General features: G+C 35.1%; 3 protein-coding genes across 4 annotated transcripts; 1 reads left to right on the top strand and 2 right to left on the bottom strand.

The window, feature by feature from the left end:
* Positions 1–4,614, top strand: LOC134713324 (small ribosomal subunit protein eS21-like). Of its 2 annotated transcripts, none has more exons than XM_063574933.1 (6): positions 1–53; positions 1,325–1,395; positions 1,993–2,056; positions 2,807–2,878; positions 3,740–3,795; positions 4,552–4,614. In XM_063574933.1, the coding sequence occupies exons 2-6, from the start codon at positions 1,346–1,348 to the stop codon at positions 4,559–4,561; spliced, it is 252 nt and encodes an 83-aa protein (XP_063431003.1). In that variant the 5' UTR covers positions 1–53; positions 1,325–1,345; the 3' UTR covers positions 4,562–4,614. The 2 variants fall into 2 exon arrangements, with proteins under 2 accessions (XP_063431003.1, XP_063431004.1); XM_063574934.1 differs by having other exon boundaries at positions 13–57.
* A 3,452-nt stretch (positions 4,615–8,066) lies between these two features.
* On the bottom strand, positions 8,067–9,982 carry LOC134699085 (uncharacterized). The gene has a single exon (XM_063560774.1). The coding sequence runs from the start codon at positions 9,980–9,982 to the stop codon at positions 8,744–8,746; it is 1,239 nt and encodes a 412-aa protein (XP_063416844.1). The 3' UTR covers positions 8,067–8,743.
* A 2,005-nt stretch (positions 9,983–11,987) lies between these two features.
* LOC134706447 (uncharacterized) lies at positions 11,988–13,470 on the bottom strand. Its single transcript, XM_063565399.1, has one exon. The coding sequence runs from the start codon at positions 13,433–13,435 to the stop codon at positions 12,062–12,064; it is 1,374 nt and encodes a 457-aa protein (XP_063421469.1). The 5' UTR covers positions 13,436–13,470; the 3' UTR covers positions 11,988–12,061.
* Positions 13,471–19,559: the final 6,089 nt, after the last annotated feature.

Genomic DNA, 19,559 nt, shown 5'->3' with positions numbered 1-19,559 from the left:
TTCTGGGTAATCTCACATGTGCTTCCTTTTTAACTTGCTTTGCGAACACACGAGTTGGTACTACTTATTATACACCCAATTCTCCTCAATTACATTAAAATGTTCATATATGTTGTACTAAATAAATATTGGGAACCCCCTCAACGTTTTGTCATCTGATTAATGCATTTAAAGAAGTGAAAAAAATGAAAAGTATTACCTGTCTTGCCAACTGGGAATTTGAGAAAATCGGAAATTAAATTCTAAAATATTACGTCTTCTTTACTAATCATCCTCAAAGCACATCTTAAATATTTTATCATAAGGCATACTTATTTATATCTATGTCAAATTTACAAGATGGATATGCAAATGATGTTCTGACATTTTAAAACTATGTTTTAATATAAATTTTGTGATTAGGGCTCTTCACGGTTAGTTCGGCCATGTTGGATAGGGGGCAGATTTTTTAGAAAGAGGTGGAAATAGTATGAAAGTATGGGAAATCCTATGTGTGTTTCCAAGCAACTGCTCTGTTTTTTCCTGTAGGAGAAATATTGAAAAGTCAATTCTATTGCCTGCCCCACGTCATTATTAGGAGCCTGTAATTCAGTTGTTGTCCTTTGTTTATATGTTACACATTTGTTTTTCATTCAAGTTTTGCATACAAATTTTATTAGGCTGTTATCTCATTTGAATTGTTAAACATTGTCATTGGGGTTTAAGTGTGACAAAGGATAACGTCAATACACCTTATGCTATTTGTCAGCCATTACTGGATATCACACAGGTTCCTGTAAAATTTTGAAGTAATGAAACAAAAGATCTGACACCACAATCGAAAAGTGATTGTTGTTTGTGTCAAAAGTTCAAGTAGCTGGGATTAGCGATAAGGTGTATTGTATAGTAAGCACAACTTGTGTAAGTAAAATCATTGTGCTGTGGAAATTAGAAAAAATAAGAATTGATATAAAAGTACATAGTGTAAGCGGGATATGGTAGGATGACCGTTTTGGCAGGTTCCCAACTCTCCCCTAACCTGGGACAGTGGTGTACATTTTAAATGTAACAGTACAACATAATAATTTTTGTATTACCTCTTTTCTCTAGTCTATAGATAAAATGTGTGTTCCCTCTGACATGATGTGTTATGAAAAATCATGTTCATTGTAACCAACAGGAACAGTTAAATGTAAAAGTAATTGAATTTTGAGGTTTGACGTCATAAAATAGACCCCATAACAATAAATTGGTTATCATACTTGTATCACCGAACTTGGTTAAGCTGTTATGCATTTACAGTTCTAGCTATTTAAAAAAAACTAATGAAATATTTTGATTGTAGGTGACTACCTTAGTTAACAAGATGCAGAACGAGCAAGGAGAATTCGTGGACATGTACATCCCAAGAAAATGGTAAGGCCATTAAAAAAAGATAACCTACACTGAAAATACCTGCCTAATCAAAATCTTATAATGTCCTTATGTGAAAAAGTATTTATCAAATAGGCATGAAGAATTCAAAAACATCTGACATTTTAATTTTTGATAAAAAAGGAAATGCTTACCTGTATGTACAAATGTACCTACCCATTGCCTAGATCTTTGAGTAGGGTTTGGGCAAACCAAAATATATTTTAGGGTAGCATAATGAATTTTTTCAGTAGTATATTTATTGCTGTAGGAGTTACATGGCACTTTCTACAAGGTTAAGGATGGGGACATCTGAAATGATTTATGGATTAAACCTTGCTTTTAGATATACATGTAGATTTGGATAGAATCATCACAAACTAATTGTCCAGAAACCACCATTAGAAACAATCAAATAATTATTTGTTTTGGCTTACCTAACTTTTCTAACAAAAGATATTATATCTTAACATTTAGATATAAGATATGTTAAATTGAAAATTTCATGTTTTTCAACAAGTTGGTTGTGGGTGGGGAAAAAACAATGTTTTTTTTTTTACAAAATGTTTACCTAATTTTATAAAATTTTACTTTTTACAGTTCTGCCAGCAACAGAATTATTTCTGCCAAGGATCATGCCTCAATCCAAATTAACTTTGCTGATGTAAGTAGTAGGAAGGTACACAACCAAAATGGACTTGCAAACTGTAGGATAATGTTTACATGTGTCAATAGGTATACATTGTAGAAAGATGTGGTATGAGAAATGAGACAACACTCCATCAAAGTCCCAATTTGTAAAAGTAAACCATTATAGGTCAAAGTACACTCTTCAACATGGAGCCTTGGCTCACACCAGAACCACCATGCTAAATTTCTATAGTGCCCTAAAAATGACAAGTGTAAAACCATTCATACAGGAAAACCAAGGTTCTGATCTATATGATTAAATAAGAAACAATTATGAACCACATAAAAAAAACAACAACCACCAAATCCTATGTCAATTTGTAATTTTTTAACTGTATCAAAAACTAGATATAATTTTCTCAATAAAAATATAAAGATAAATGTATAAAGCTGCATACTTTGTCAACAGATGTTTTTGTATGAAATGTCAAGAAAAAGGTGACCCCAGTCACTAGAATCAGATTAAATGATATATCACAATGTAAACCAACATCAATCATTAACATTGATTTATATGAAATAAGAAGACGTGATAGACAACATAAGGATTATCAATTTGACCAAAATTAGGGTCTAAATACAAGTATTATGATTATTATATATGTATATATTTCAAAATACAACTTTAAATCCTTTCTTCAACAATTAAAGATAAACCTTGAACAAATTTATTGTAGAAATTATTTTTTCTAAACTTACTTTAAAGCATTTAATCTATTTAAAGGTTGACACCACCACAGGAAGAATGACCGGAAGTTATACAACCTTTGCCATCTGTGGAGGAATCAGGAGAATGGTAAGTTATCGGGGGAGATAACCAAAATGTTGCCACTTCTTTCATCAGGTGTTGTCAAGTGATATAGTAGTCTCAGTATACTACATCACTAGCTCATCAGCACTTAGATCTAGTTCATATCCATAGTGGCGTGGCGAGCCTCCTCTATTCCAACCAAAGTTGACTACTCACTAGGATTGTCTGTTTTATACCGGCATTTTTGCTTCCTCGTCCATGAAATAGTGCTGGTAGTGGCATTAAACGCCAATTTATCTGAGTAATGGTATTTTATCAAGGGAGGCAACCTTATATAATTGCCGTTTTCATGCCTTGGCACATGCTCTCCTTCCCAGGCTTGTAATGTTTAAATTGGGTTTGTAAGATTTTATATACACACTGGTAGAAACTAAACAATTTTATTCATAATATGTGCATCAGCCTTATTGCTACACAAATTTATTGTGAAGACTACCTTTGGTTTTGATGACTCATCCAGGGTTGGTTTATCAGGACAGGCAACCAAGTTAAACCACTTGTTCAATCTGTGGTTGAATGCAGGGGTGGTAAAATATCAATGGAGACAACTCATTTGTCAACATTTGCTATTGCTATGTTTATATCTAAAATTGGTATCTCAAAATACTTCTAATTCATTTATTAAGGGTTGATCACAGGGATTTTTGATTAATGTTAGTTTGTAAATTAAAAAGTCGTGTTTGAATTGAAGGGGGAAATGCTTAAGTAATCGTAAATTTTAATTTAAAAAAATGATGCATCATTTACTTTGCATTTACATAATTCTATCATTTACTTGGCATTTACATAATTCTGTAATGTATACGATGTGAAACCATTTTGATAATTTGACATTGTGTATTGTAGGGAGAATCTGACGATTCATTGAACAGATTGGGCAAACGTGATGGTCTTATAGCCAAGTAAGTATTACACTATAGAACAAATGTCAGGATGTTAGTTAAGTTATAAAGGAAGTTGGATCCTAGGGCCTAAGGTACATTGTAGTCTCAACACACTCCTTCATGGCCAAAATATGTTTAAATGGCTGGTTTTAACAACCTGGCTTCCTTGAGGTGCTTAATATACATTTAGATAGTCAAGTGGTGAGTGTTTATATATACATTGCCCAGATTTAAAAAAGAAATAAGGTATGAAGTACAGTTTTCATGTTTGTCATAAAACATGTAAAATAGATTAATTTAAATTTGATAAAGAACAAAACAAGTGTATTAAATTCAAATATGATGAAATTGAGAACGGATATGGGGAATATGTCAAAGAGACAACAACCCAACCAGAAAACAGCAGACGGCAAAACCAACACAGCAAGAAAAACCCAGCACCCAGAGGCACGCTTCAGATGGCTTTGAAACAAAAAATATACTGGTACAGTAAAAAAAGACGTCGGTAAACACTTAAACATAAAAATGAACCCAAATTAAAAAAACATTCAACATTGACTAACAAAGGGCAGCTTGGGACAATTGCAATTAAACTGGTTCCTAAAAATATGCCATGTTAATATATATATATATAGTTATAAGGTATAGATTTTGTTTGTAAAGTCAATCATACTATCAAGTAAAAACCTATATACTGAATGTATAGAGCTTGCTATGAAATGGTGGCTTCTCTGGATAATCCTTCATCTAACCTTATGTTTTCTTTCATTGTAGGAATTTCTAAACTAGTAAGAGAGGAAGAAAATCAATGAAACATTAAAAAGACATTGATTATCACATGTTTTTTATTTTTGTTTCTATAGCTATTGATTCCAATTCTTTGTGAAACTCAAATACCAGTAAAGGTTGTTGCCCTCAGTGGTTGTACATTTATCTATTGATTAATTTTATCACATTTTTCAAGACATTCTTGAAATCTTTGAACAAATTTGACTTGAATAATTCTAGTGTAGGGTCTGCCATGACTCCTTTTAAGATTAAGATTTTCCACAAAAAAAGGATGAGTAAAACCCCTGTTTATCTCATCCTTCCCTATGGGCTAAGTGTATGATCATTTTGTATGCTTGTATGATAAGACAAAAAAATATTATACTGGTATACAAAAATGGACACTAAGATTACACAAAACCATCCATTCAAGTGTTCTCAACAATAGATAACCATCCAAAGAATCTTAACTAGAACAGGCATAAGGTTTTCAAACTCCAATGAGAGGGTATGGGTAATTCATGGTCTTTCTGAAAAGAGTTCTGTATCAATTTAGATAATACACAATGCAACTGCTCAAAAACTGAAAATTAATTCTTCGAAGTTACGGTCATGGTGATTCGTTAATTCCAGAAGCTGCAATTTTGTTGAAAATCCAAATGAAGTATTATTGCTGCTTAATAAAAATTGAGTTAATATGATTGCCATTGAAATAACTATCCAGAAGGGTTTTCAGGTCTAGGAATCAACATGTGAGGAACTAGTCACACATAACACAGCCTTTAATTATATAATAGTTCTTGAAAAACTGGTCATTATCGTGATATATGGACTGCCCACAAAAAATTAGGTCAAGGTCAAATAAAACCTGTGTAACAGACATATAGATCATAAAATATTTCCATACACCAAATATAGTTTACCTAATGCATTAAGAATTAGAAAAATAGACCAAAACTCAAAAACTTAATTTTGACCACTAAACCATGAAAATGAAGTCAAGGTCAGATTACACCTGTCAGCTAGACATGTTCACCTTACAATCATTAAAAACACCAAATATAGAAGACCTATTGCATATAGTATAAGAAAAACAGACCAAAACACAAAAACTTAACTATAACCACTGAACCATGAAAAGAAGTCGAGGTCAGATGACACCTGCCAGTTGAACATGTACACCTTGCAGTCCTTCCATACACCGAATATACTAGACCTATTGCTTATAGTATCTGAGATATGGACTTGACCACAAAAACTTAACCTTGTTCACTGATCCATGAATTGAGGTCAAGGTCAAGTGAAAACTGTCTGACGGGCATGAGGACCTTGCAAGGTATTACCAATGTTATTTCAACTGTTCGGGCGGAGCTAGGTTTTAATTTGCATAAGGACAGTCTATTTGAAGATGTGTGTGATAAGGATGATTTGCCGTTATAATTATTACTGATTTCTCATCACCTATCAGTGTCATCAAAGGAATTTACAAAAGAATTACTTGACACTTCATTGATGAGTTTATCCTAATACACCTATCTATAGATGGCCTGGTTTATTATGAGCGAACCGGTTAAACTCCGCCCAGTCAAGCGAAATAAATCGAGTAATACGCACATACCAAATATAGTTATCCAATTACTTATAATAAGAGAGAATTTAACATTACAAATAATCTTAACTTTATTTTCAAGTAGTCACTGAACCATGAAAATGAGGTCAAGGACATTGGACATGTGACTGACAGAAAGTTAGTAACATGAGGCATCTATATACAAAGTATAAAGCATCCAGGTCTTCTACCTTTTAAAATATAAAGCTTTTAAGAAGTTAGCTAATGCCGCCGCCGGATCACTATCCCTATGTCGATCTTTTTGCAACAAAAGTTGCAGGCTCGACAAAAAGAAGGCAAGACATTTCAGTGTGTGCACTCTTGTTGTTATTATCTTGAATAGTATTATTATGATTGATTGAAGTCCATGCAGTTGGGGCAGTTTTAAAAAGGTATTATTATAGGTCGTACACCAGATTATAGATACTTTAGATTTTTTTTAGTCAATTAGCCAAAAATCCGATAGAAAACTGTTTCCTTTTACAAAATAGAATTGAGAATGGAAATGGGTAATGTATCAAAGAGATTACACCATGATCGAAGAGAAGAACACAACCGCTAGCCCCCAGACCAAAATGTGTACTAATTCACTGATAATGGACGTCATACTTAACTCCGAAATATATAAAGAAACTTTTTAAAATCAATAAAGACTAACGAAGTCCAGAGGCTCCTGACTTAGGACAGCCGCAAAAATGCGGCGGGGTTGAACATGCATGGTTTAAGCCTATGTAGAAAAAACAAACAAACAAATACACACACTGTGACACTCAGTTTAAAAGAAGACCGAGTCCGTTTCTGGTCGCATTAATTATTCTACTTCCCAAATGAACATTATAGCGTCAACTTTTTATGTAAAGTTTTATATTTCAGTAGGTAGTAGACATGAATGTGCCATACCTTGTAGTAGATCACAGGCACTTGCCTCGGAAAACATTTCCTATATACATTAATATGTATATAGGGATTTTTTTTCTGATATACATCAATCTAATCAGTTGATAAGAATTTAGAAACTGTTTTATATGTAGTATCTCATACTTGTTGTAAGTTATTGAATAAAATTTGGATCAATATGAGTATTCATAATAAAATTTTGAATCTACTAGTCCGAAGCCAACTTTTACCAAAAAAATCGTTGAACTTTGTTGGTGTCTAGAAAAGTATTTTACAAGCCTAGGCTGGCGGTCTTATGGTTAAGCGTGAAAGTTAGTTCAGTGTATGATCAGACTTGTTCACCTGTTCGCTCAATATCAATATGTGTTGTAGTCCAGTCAATCTAGCATAAATTTGACCCTAACCTTAAAGTAATTGCAACAGAATATTTTAAAATTTTCAGTAATCTTTACAATTATACCTTAAATATACACAGAAAAATGTCCGATAAAATCTATCTTGAGGAAGACTAAAAGATCACGATTTAAAATTCCTACGTAGATTTGCCGTGATTTAAAAAGGGAGCCTATGAGAACTCCGCAAAAAAAGAAGAAATATTGATAAAAATTTATAATTAAAACTTTTCCGCTTCTATTTAACAGAATGATTCTTAGTATTTTAGCCGTCTTTAGAATGTAATAAACAACTCTAACGGCGTTTTCATATCTTTTCTCAAGCTGCAATCTAGATTTCATAATTCATTAGTTGACCATATTTTGAATTTTTCAACATGTCAAGGTAAAGAATCTCTTTAATAAAACTAATTAAGTATATATTCTTCTTTTTGTGGTTTAAAGTTTCTTTAAAAAGGTAAATGGTGAACAAATATAATATACAGATACAAACAATACAAAATTTTCACATCATAGTATTTTTTCGAATGGACACAAAGCCACAAATTTGCAATTTCTTTAATGAAAAATTCACAAATAAAAATAAAATACACATAAAACTTCGTTGTTGTACATTTCATGAGCAGAAAACTATATAATATAGCCAAATACGAACTTATAATCCCGTCAATGTATCATACTCAAATAAATTTTAAGAAAATCAACCAAAAACTGACAAAAAGAGACTCATTTTTGTGGAGTTACCTCCCCTTCCAATGTTAATTTCTATATAGGATATTAAAAATGCTGATCTTGAATTTTCTTTCCTCAAGTTAGATTGTATGGGACTTTTTCTGTGAATATTTAGGGCTTTATGCTATATATTTGAAATTAAACATTTTCTGTAGCAATTAATTTGGGGTTAAAACTTAGTTTGACTGGATTATTGGAAGTTACCATGATGCCAACATTTTTGTCACGAGGTGATGGACGCGACGTTGGATTCAACTAACTAAAGTATCATGGATTTGTCATGAAAGAACCATTTAATCACATATAGTACTACCAAATTTATTTTTCACAGACGCATCCGTCAATAAAGCTATAAAGTTTATAAGAAGTTGTTAGGACAGTATACGACGACAGCCAAAAAGGTTTTTAAGTGACGTTAAAAGCTTATATTTATCCGTAAAATCTAGGCAAATCAAATATGCAGATAATTGGTTTAATTACCTTCTTCTTTGATTATATTATGATTTATGAACTTATTTATATTATAATCCTTTTAATCACGATAAAACGTCCTCTATTTAATGTGAAATCAACCAAGAACTTTCTGTACTAATCTGTCGACTTGGTCAACACTTATTCCCGAATGAACAGCACTATATGTGTCCCCGGTACCGGAACCGGATCCTCCTGACCCTGTTAACGCTCCTGTTCCTGTTCCTGTAAACGTTCCTCCTGGAGCTTTATATCCTGGAGCAGCCGTTGGATAAAAAACTGCGTGTCCTGGAGCATAAGTTGGATAAAAAACGGGGTGTCCTGGAACATATGTTGGATACGTGTAAGGTTTTGCAGTTGCCATATGGAAATGGAGTCGTACTTCCGCCATAGATGTAGCCGATGCTATTTGTTTTGCGGCATCCGTTGTGCCTTCTAACGTCGCATTGTTTAATAACAAATGAGTCGATGTTGCTCCCGAATTAACTAGCTCGTTGTATACAGTTTGTGAAATTTTCTGTTTATCAACAGTGCCTCCTGCTGCAATAGTTTTCTGGACCTCAACCTGCACGAGCTTTTCAAATTTCTGAATCGACAGTTCTTCTTGTGCGCCACCTGTTATAACATCAACCAGAAGTTCTGGTCTCGACAGAGGTACATATTGCCCACCGGCCAAATAGTCAAGTGCCATGAAAAAGTCTTTATATGGAAGAATAGCTGGTTCACAACCAATGATATATAAGGTCACCCCCATTTGAGCTAAGTCACGAACTATCCTCATTGGATCGTGCCCAGTAGGAGATCCGTTGGGAAACGAACTGTCTTGTGACGGAACAAGTCCATGGGGAGGTGCATCAGAAATCAGAACAGTTATTTTGGTAGCCTCTGGACGCCATGACAGTTTTGTGGCTTTATACAAAGCTTCAGCCACTGCCTCGGGACCATCCCCACCTCCAGTGGCGCGCGCAGCATTTAGCCAAATTTTCATCATGAACACGGAATCTGTGAAATTATATGTTTTTGTAACAAAGGTATTATCCTCTGGAGGATGATCTCGATATTCAATCAAAGCTAAGCGAACGGTGGTGTTAGAAGAAGTCACAATTTCGTCAACAATAGCCTGAATATGTTTTCTGGCGGTATCTATATACGAGCCCATGCTTCCAGTACAGTCCATAACAAATGCTAAATCCAGTGCTTGTCCACCAGCGCTGGCCCCAATGTCCCTTTGTACTTGTTGATTTAAACCATTGACAGCCATTGATTCTACGAGCGGTACAAACAACAACAAAGCCATAACCATTTTACCAAGTGGATTCATAGTGTGGTGTACCATATCGGTTTGTATCATGTAATGACTTGCACAAGAATAGTATACTTATTTATATACAGATTTGTCATCAAAGATAATTCTACTGGCACCTGTTTTGTTTACACCAGTCCCAATAAAAGACGGTCAGTTCCTGTTTACCATGATTCCGATATCTTAGTAGGCGTGTTTCACATCAATCTTTATAAATCTGACCCACCTATTAACCTTACATAATTGTGTCCTTTGTTTTATTTGACTACATACCAGAGATGGCATAATATTGAGGAGTTGCGATTTTTATAGTTAAATCTCAAGTAACGATAGCACATTTCAGAAGGTAAATAGAAGGTGATTTCAAATTTGAGTGTATTTGTCTCAGACTCTGTAAGGACTATCTTGAGTGATTTTGTTTTATTTTATGTCTTTTGTTACACGACAGCGAAGGGCGAACGGTTCAGACATAGACATATTTTTTTCAAATTTCAAAAAGTGTGAACACTTACAAGTTCTACAGTGTTTTCTGACAAAAAAGAGTTTTTGTCCATAGGGTTCTATATTAAACTGTTTTGCACAATGGCAGTCAACCTGAACCCAATACTAACCATTCTATTTAATATTAGTTTTAATGTTCAAGACTGTCAGGGAGGAATACACTCAATGCAATGATTATGATTTTAAAAAAGCTAGGAGAGGAACACATAATGTGCATTTCTGGATAATGTGATATTAATATGGGCAATGGTATCTGAGAACCTGCATGCAAGTACTATTCGTATGGTGTTTATATATCTCAACTTGTTCGATTCGCTCGTGTATGTAACAACGTATAAGATTTTAGCGAGAAAAATTTATGTATATATTACTGAAAAAATATTACACCAGGGTTTTCGATATCACAAACGTGTCAAAACATTTACTAAATTTTATCATCGGTATTAGGAAATAATTCGTAAATATAACTCAAAATCCAGACATCTTATACTCTCAGGTATTTCACATCCAATCTTTTATGGTAATATTTTTTACAAAGCACAAAATGTCAGTTTTCACTTTAAAAGCTTACAAAACCTTTAAACATACTTATCAAGAAGGGATATAGTTATGATACTGTTGTCAGATCATTAAAGATTACATATTTTGGCTTTAATATTGATTCACTTAAAGGATCTTTGCATCGGAACTAAACACATTTATTTAAAAAAAAAACAGTTGTTGGCATGACACGGGTTATGTTCTTCTCATTTATTTTCTGATAATACTATACTAAACCCCTAACTGGTGAGCTTAATATTCATAGGATGAAGACATAATCATTCAATCAGTTTAATTGAGCTCTGGAGCTGGCATGTCACTAAACTGCTAGTAGTCTGTTGTTATTTATGTATAATTGTTATTGTTATTTATTTACTTTTGTTACATCTTCTGACATCGGACTCGGACTTCTTTTGAACTGAATTTAAATGTGCGTACTGTTATGCGTTAACTTTTCTACATTGGCTAAAGGTATAGAGGAGGGTTGAGATCTCATAAACATGTTTAACCTCGCCGCAATATTGCGCCTGTCCCAAGTCAGGAGACACTGGCCGTTATAAGTCTTGTATTATTTTTAATTTTAGTTTCTTGTGTATAATTCGGAGTTTAGTATGACCTCCATTATCACTGTACTAGTATGCATATTTTTAAGGGGCCAGCTGAAGACCGCCTACGGGTGCGGGAGTTTCTCGCTATATTGAAGACCCATTGGTGTGCTTCTGCTATTGTCTGCTCTATGGCCGGGTTGTTGTCGCTTTGACGCATTCCCCATTTCTTTTCTCAATTTTATTTGTCAATCACTAAATCATCTGACATACCATATCACCAAATAACTACAAACTTTGATTTACTGAGACGCAGCACTCAATAAACCAATACAATTGTAGAGAAAAAAACAGTTTACGACGTCGACAGACATATAGTCACGGTAAAAACTGACATGTACAGATTCCGTAATTTCTAGGCCAATCAAATATGCATAAATAATTTAATTACCTTATTCTTTGATATTTATTATGATTTATGAACTTATTGATATAATAATCCGTAATCCAACGGTTAGATGTGAAATCAACCAAAAGCTTTCTGTACTAATCTATCGACTTGATCGATACTAATTCCCGAATGAACAGCACTATATGTGTCCCCGGTACCGGAACCGGATCCTCCCGTTCCTGTTAAAGCTCCTGTGCCTGTTCCAGAACCGGAGCCTCCTGATCCTGTTAAAACAGCTGGTTTAAAAGGTGGATATGTGTATCCTGGACCTGGAGTAAGATATCGAGCGAAAGTTGGTAGTAGAGTTGGTGGAAAAGTCTTCCCCGTATATCCTGGCGGATAAGTGTATATTGGACCAAGTGTAGGACGAGGTGCAAACGTCCCTGAAAGATAAGCGTGTCCTGGAGCATACGTTGGATAAACGCCGTGTCCTGGAACATATGTTGGATAAAAGACAGGTTTTGCAGTGGCCATATGAAAATGAAGTCGCACTTCCGCCATAGATGTAGCCGATGCTATTTGTTTTGCAGCATCAGTTGTGCCTTCTAACGTTGCGTTGTTTAATAACAAATGAGTTGACGTTGCTCCCGTATTTACTAGCTGGTTATATATAGTTTGTGAAATTTTTTGTTTATCAACAGTGCCTCCTGCTGCAATAGCTTTCTGGACCTCAGCATTCACAAGTTTTTCGAATTTCTGAATCGATAGTTCTTCTTTAGCCCCGCCTGTTATAACATCTACTAGAAGCTCTGGTCTCGACAGAGGTACGTATTGCCCACCGGCCAAATAGTCAAGTGCCATGAAAAAGTCTTTATATGGAAGTATAGCGGGTTCACAACCAATAACATATAAGGTCACCCCCATTTGAGCTAAGTCACGAACTATCTTCATTGGATCGTGCCCAGTAGGAGATCCGTTGGGGAACGAACTGTCTTGTGACGGAACAAGTCCATGGGGAGGTGCATCAGAAATCAGAACAGTTATTTTGGTAGCCTCGGGACGCCATGACAGTTTCGTGGCTTTAAACAAAGCTTCAGCCACTGCCTCGGGACCATCACCACCTCCAGAGGCGCGCGCAGCATTTAGCCAAATTTTCATCATGAACACGGAATCTGTGAAATTATATGTTTTTGTAACAAAGGTATTATCCTCTGGAGGATGATCTCGATATTCAATCAAAGCTAAGCGAACGGTGGTGTTAGAAGAAGTCACAATTTCGTCAACAATAGCCTGAATATGTTTTCTGGCGGTATCTATATACGATCCCATGCTCCCAGTACAGTCCATAACAAAGGCTAAATCCAGTGCTTGTCCACCAGCGCCGATGGCCCCAATGTCCCGTTGTACTTGTTGATTTAAACCATTGACAGCCATTGATTCTACGGGGGTTACAAACAACAACAAAGCCATAACCATTTTACCAAGTGGATTCATAATGTTGTGTACCATATTGGTTTATATCATGTAATGACTTGCACAAGAATAGTATACTTATTTATATACAGATTTGTCACCAAAGATAATTCCACTGGCACCTGTTTTGTTTACACCAGTCCCAATAAAAGACGGTCAGTTCCTGTTTACTATGATTCCGATATCTTAGTAGGCGTGTTTCACAGCAATCTTTATAAATCTGACCCACCTATTAACCTTACATAATTGTGTCCTTTGTTTTATTTGACTATATACCAGAGGTGGCATAATGTTAAGGAGTTGCGATTTTCATAGTTAAATCTCAAGTAACGATAGCACATTTCAGAAGTTAAATAGAAGGCGATGTCAAATTTGAGTGTATTTGTCTCCGATTCTTTAAGGACTATGTTGAGTGATTTTGTTTTATTTTATGTCGTTTTTTACACGACAGCGAAGGGCGAACGGTTCAGACATAGACATATTTTATAAAATCCAAAAAGTGTGAACACTTATCAGTTTTACAGTGTTTTCTGACAAAAAGAGTTTTTGTCCATAGGGTTCTATATTAAACTGTTGTGCACAATGACAGTCAACCTGAACCCAATACTAACCATTTTATTTAATATTAGTTTTAATGTTCAAGACTGTCATGGAGGACACACTCATTGCAATAATTATGATGAATTAGGTTCCACATCTTTGATTTTGTGCATTTCTGGATAATGTGATATCACTATGGAAAATGGTATCTGAGAACCTGCATTCAAGTACTATTCGTATGGTTTTATTCATATTACTTTCTTACTTGAGTTTGTCCACACAAAAATGTTAATATCTAATTGTATTAAGAAATTATATAGCCTGACATGATGAAGTTGGGGCTAGAAAAATGAGCTATAAAAAAATCGTCTGTATTGTTTTTTTTTTATTAATTCTTCCTCCGAAAATGTCTTATCCAAGGACAGGTCGAAGTAGAAAAAAAATATCAAGTAAAGATCCTTTTTGAGCATGCTTCAAATACTCATAACTCCTACAAAAGTCAACTAATGAAAAGATTACTTCCTACATGTGCCAATTTCCATAAGATAGAGCATATCAATTTTACATTTGAAAATTTAATATAACGAAGCAGAATAAAAACTTAACTAACTGCAATAACAAATATTCTAGAAATTCTTTATTATGTAGGTGTCAAAACACCAATTAAAAATCCCTATCTGTTCATCCAAATTTACCAATTTTCACAGCTTTCTATTTTGTTTTGCCTTAAGTTTAAGGTATGTCCTGAGTTTTACATGTATCACCTTTCTACCTGCAAATTTTTAACCTGCCTTTAAGAAAAATCTTACCTTGGGAACACAGGTACTACCAAAATAACTCCTGGCTTTTGGGAAATCTTAAAATTAGCATACTTTGGAGCCATTAATCCTGAATTTTTAATGAAAACTCATATCGTGTGTATGTAGAAGACATCTAGGTAACCATTGAGGTGACCTCTGACGACTGCCTACGGTCATTTAACCCGATATAAACATATAGTTATGAATAGACTCGTTCAATTAAACTTTTCGATGTCTGTTTGATTTCATATTATAGGTTAAATCACGCCATCTTCGCTAGCCAAGGGTTACGATCCACTCCCGCTTTCTTAAAGAGAGCGGGCACTCCCGCGGGAGTGGATCGTAACCCTTGGCTAGCGAAGATGAAATCACGCATACTAATCATCGTTTTTACCTGAATAAAATTGAGGTTTTGTGGGTCGAATCAGCCAATTAAAGTGTTAACCCATCGTTGTTTCACATTCAATATTAACATTTGTTTTCCTTTTGATAACTGGACAGTCACGCATAAATTATACATAACCCATCTTTATATAAAGGGTTCTGCTTCTGCTTCTGCTGGTAAGGCAGGAACCATTTGATTTTCGGGAGGGGGGCTATGGTTTTTTTTGGGGAAAAAAAGTTTGTTTCCAGTTTTTTGTGAAAAAAATAATTTGTTTTTTGACCCTGAGAAAAAAAAAATGTTTGTTTCACCCTAAGCTGCCACTATATGTCATGCTAAAATTGAAAGAAAAAAATGTTTTCAGTTTGTCAGACCCCCCCCCCCCCTCTCCCCCCCCCCCCCCCCCCCCCCCCCCAAATTTGATAATTTAGATCAGCTTTGTCAGTGAGGGAGAGCGTTCCAATCCCTGATTGTTCTCGGGGAAAAATGAGTATTTCCTCTAATCACTTCTCCTTGCGGGAATTTGGAAACTTTTGTCGTGCATGTTCCTCGACAGTCGTGTTGGTTGCATAAGACGAACTTCCTTAGTTACAGCCACTTTGTCGTGTTCTATTTTATAGAGAATAGTTAGCCTAGCGTCGTTTCGCTTTTTTCTAGGGATGGCCATTCCAGGTGCTCAATCATTTTGCTGACACTTGAGTGATTATGGTGTTTGTTGGACACGTATCTTGCTGCTCTTCTCTGATCCATTTCTAAACGATCTATTTCGGGTTTAAATCATGGGTCCCATACTGGACTTGCATACTCTATTATTATTTGGCCTTTTTAACTTTTTTGGATTCGAGCGTCACTGATGAGTCTTTTGTAGACGAAACGCGCGTCTGGCGTATATACTAAATTTAGTCCTGGTATCTATGATGAGTTTATTTATTGGTCTTGCGAGGCTTTTGTATGCATTTTCATTTACTGAAGTTGCTCCTATGTTTAGATTTCACTTAAGGAAGCCTTTTGTCCTATTGGCTTTATTGCATATGTTATTGATATGATCATTCTATTTCAGTTCGGATTAAAATGAAGTGCCTTTGAATAAGTATTCAATGAGGTCGAATTATTCACTTGCAAGTGAATAATTCATCAGCGATGTTAACGTTGTTTCTTACATTATTTTGCCTGAATTGAACCAAACTGTCTTCTAACAAGTAATTAATGTTTCACTGTTTCACTTTCTTTGAAAAGTGAACAAAAAGGAATCTTTCTTCATTTTTTTCATTATTTCGTAGCTAATTCCCCTTCAAATGCTTCTGATTTTCTCTGTGATTTTCTTTTAGTTTAAAATAATCGTATTCATATTATACAATTCTGATTTTAGCTATTATACACACGATAATTTTTAGTGTGTAGGTTTTGTTGATCTTTAAAGACACGGACACCTTCAACTACAAAAACTACCATCAAGGCAAAACAAACAAATTATTAGTGAACATAACCCGGTCTGTGAACGAAAGTTGAACTAAACGAAAAATTACATGTGATCTCACTCAGGTATATGTACTGTAATCTAATCATTTGATAAACGCCGACCGTGCAAGGTCTGTATAGCCAGTCAAGGTCGTTAAAAACTCTCATTTGTCGTTGACAAATGTGTTAGCTTAGTCAAGTGGTTACTTCGTATTTGTAATAGCACAACAGTTCATTTCTTTGAATCTTAACGGGTTCGATTCCCGTATAAACCACTGACGCTCTCCAGCATTTTTGCCCCTCTTTTTTGTGCCGTTTTGATTTGTGTGTATATCGAGTCCAAGCTAACAATATGTAGTTTAAACAGGAACATATTATATGACATGGGTAATGTTCTTCTCATATATGTTATGATGGTATGATACTAAACCGCTAACGGGAAGGATTGTGCCTGATATTCATATGATGAAATCATGATCTTTCAATCAGTTTAATTGAAGCCTTGAGCTGGTATGTCAGTTAACTGCTAGTAGTCTGTTGTTATTTATGTATAATTGTCATTTTGTTAATTTTCTTTGGTTACATCTTCTAACAACAGACTCAGACTTCTCTTGAATTGAATTTTAAATGTACGTATTGTTTGCGTTTACTTTTCTACATGGGCTAGAGGTATAGGGGAGGGTTGAGATCTCATAAACATGTTTTACCCCGCCGCATTTTTTGCGCCTGTTCCAAGTCAGGAGCCTCTGGTCTTTGTTAGTCTTGTATTGTTTTAATTTTAGTTTCTTGTGTACAATTTGGAAATTAGTATGGAGTTCATTATCACTGAACTAGTATATATTTGTTTAGGGACCAGCTGAAGGACGCCTCAGGGTGCGGGAATTTCTCGTTACATTGAAGACCTGTTGGTGACTTTCTGCTGTTGTTTTTTCTATGGTCGGATTGTTGTCTCTTTGATACATTCCCCATTTCCATTCTCAATTTTATATACTATTTCTAGGCTTAAGATAATATAAAGATTTTGGTTTTGCTGTCTTGTATATCTTTATTTTCAAACATTACAACTAAAAAGTAAAATCACAAAAAAAATGAACTCCGATGAAAATTCAAAACGAAAAGTCCATAATCAAATGGCAAAATCAAAAGATAAAGCACATCAAACGAATGGACAGCAACCGCCATATTCCTGACTTGGTACAGGCATTTTCAAATGTAGAAAATGGTGGATTGAACCTGGTTTTATTACGCTTAACCTCTCACTTGTATGACAGTCGCATCAAATTAAATTATATTTACATCGACACGTGAACAAAACAGACATACTAGGTTAAATAGTCAATAGTTATCAAAGGTACCAGGGTTATAATTTAAAACGCCAGACGCGCATTTCGTCTACATAATACTCATCAGTAACGCTCAGATCAAACCAGTTTTAAAGCCGAACAAATCATGACAAAGTTGAAGAGCATTGAGGACCCAAAATATGGGTACAGCAGTCATCACTATGCCACAATATTCTCAAAACAAACAAATATTTAACAAACAGCACAAAAAGCATCTATCAAATTTAAAACCACATTCATTGCTTCGCATGCTTAACGTCAGAAAATGTAAACGTCACGTAGGAATAAATTTTGTGGTTCAGAGTATTTTCCAAAAACAATATAATTTGATTTTCACATGGCAAATGGTGGCACACAGGTTTAAAAAATCAAAAGTTATGTTAGAACTAATTTCAGAAACAGACCGAGATTTAAAATTATCCAGGAGTTCTTTAGAATTTTGAAGATTCCACATATGGTTATATAATACCCCTACGCGAGTAAATCGTTTCACAGTATTTCTAAAGACCCTCTTTCACTGCGGACAGAATTTGAGTCAATCTAATGGACAGTTCTTTATAACATGGTTATATACACAAATTTCTGAAAGTTACAAAATATAAACTTTTTATCTTAAACCACACTGTCGGCAACAACACGTGAGGCACGACCCATTTCAAGCTCATCTGACACGAATTAGTATCACTTGTTCGTCGTCGGTTAACCTTTACAAAAACCTTCCCCTCTAAAACTGTTTAGGGCTACTTAGTAACAAACTTTGCCACAAACACCATTTGAGATCTAGTTTTAAATAGTCCGAGATTCCTCTGACGTCCAACTGCTGTTTTGCTAGACAAGCTGGGGCCGTGGGATAGTCCCAGATTCCTCTGACGTCCAACGGCTGTTTTGCCAGACAAGCTGGGGCCGTGGGATAGTCAGAGATTCCTCTGACGTCCAACGGCTGTTTTGCCAGACAAGCTGGGGCCGTGGGATAGTCCGAGATTCCTCTGACGTCCAACGGCTGTTTTGCCAGACAAGCTGGGGCCGTGGGATAGTCCGAGATTCCTCTGACGTCCAACGGCTGTTTTGCCAGACAAGCTGGGGCCGTGGGATCATCTCGTCTGGCAAAATAGCCGTATAGAGAAATCTGACTGAAATGTTAAAATGTTGAGATATACTGTCCATATTTATCGAAACTGTCTGCGACATTTCCTTATGAAGTTAGATTTGCATTTTATCTTGGAAAACTATTACAGGCAGAAATTTCGCCAGCAATTTCAGTCGACTACTCAAAGGAGATAAATAGTTATCAAAGGTACCATGATTATAATTTAGTACACCCGACGAGCGTTTCGTCTACGAAAGACTCATCAGTGACGCTCATATCAAAATATATATAAAGCCAAACATGTACAAAGTTGAAGAGCATTTAATCCAAAATTCCAAAAAAGTTGTGCCAAATACGGGTAAGGTAATCTATGCCAGGGTTAAGAAAATCCTTCGTTTTATGAAAAATTCAAAGTTTTGTAAACAGAAAAATTATAAAAAAAAAAAGACCACATTATTGATATTCATGTCTAAAATTGCCATTTATTGGTGATTTTTACATAATAATTAAATACTATCTGCTTAAACTATCATAGTTAAGTCGTGCTTTT

This window comes from Mytilus trossulus, chromosome 1 (assembly GCF_036588685.1).
Source record: "Mytilus trossulus isolate FHL-02 chromosome 1, PNRI_Mtr1.1.1.hap1, whole genome shotgun sequence".
Lineage (NCBI taxonomy): Eukaryota > Metazoa > Mollusca > Bivalvia > Mytilida > Mytilidae > Mytilus > Mytilus trossulus.
Note: the sequence above shows the minus strand (reverse complement) of the source record. Positions and strands in the feature narration are given on the sequence as shown.

What these genes read in the sequence shown, in the direction of transcription:
- LOC134713324 (XM_063574933.1), top strand. Translation starts at nt 1,346, where the DNA reads ATGCAGAACGAGCAAGGAGAATTCGTGGACATGTACATCCCAAGAAAA. An exon ending in ATGTACATCCCAAGAAAATG is followed by an intron (nt 1,396 to 1,992) that starts GTAAGGCCATTA and finishes TACTTTTTACAG; the next exon opens with TTCTGCCAGCAACAGAATTA. An exon ending in TCCAAATTAACTTTGCTGAT is followed by an intron (nt 2,057 to 2,806) that starts GTAAGTAGTAGG and finishes ATCTATTTAAAG; the next exon opens with GTTGACACCACCACAGGAAG.
- LOC134699085 (XM_063560774.1), bottom strand. Translation starts at nt 9,982, where the DNA reads ATGGTACACCACACTATGAATCCACTTGGTAAAATGGTTATGGCTTTG.
- LOC134706447 (XM_063565399.1), bottom strand. Translation starts at nt 13,435, where the DNA reads ATGGTACACAACATTATGAATCCACTTGGTAAAATGGTTATGGCTTTG.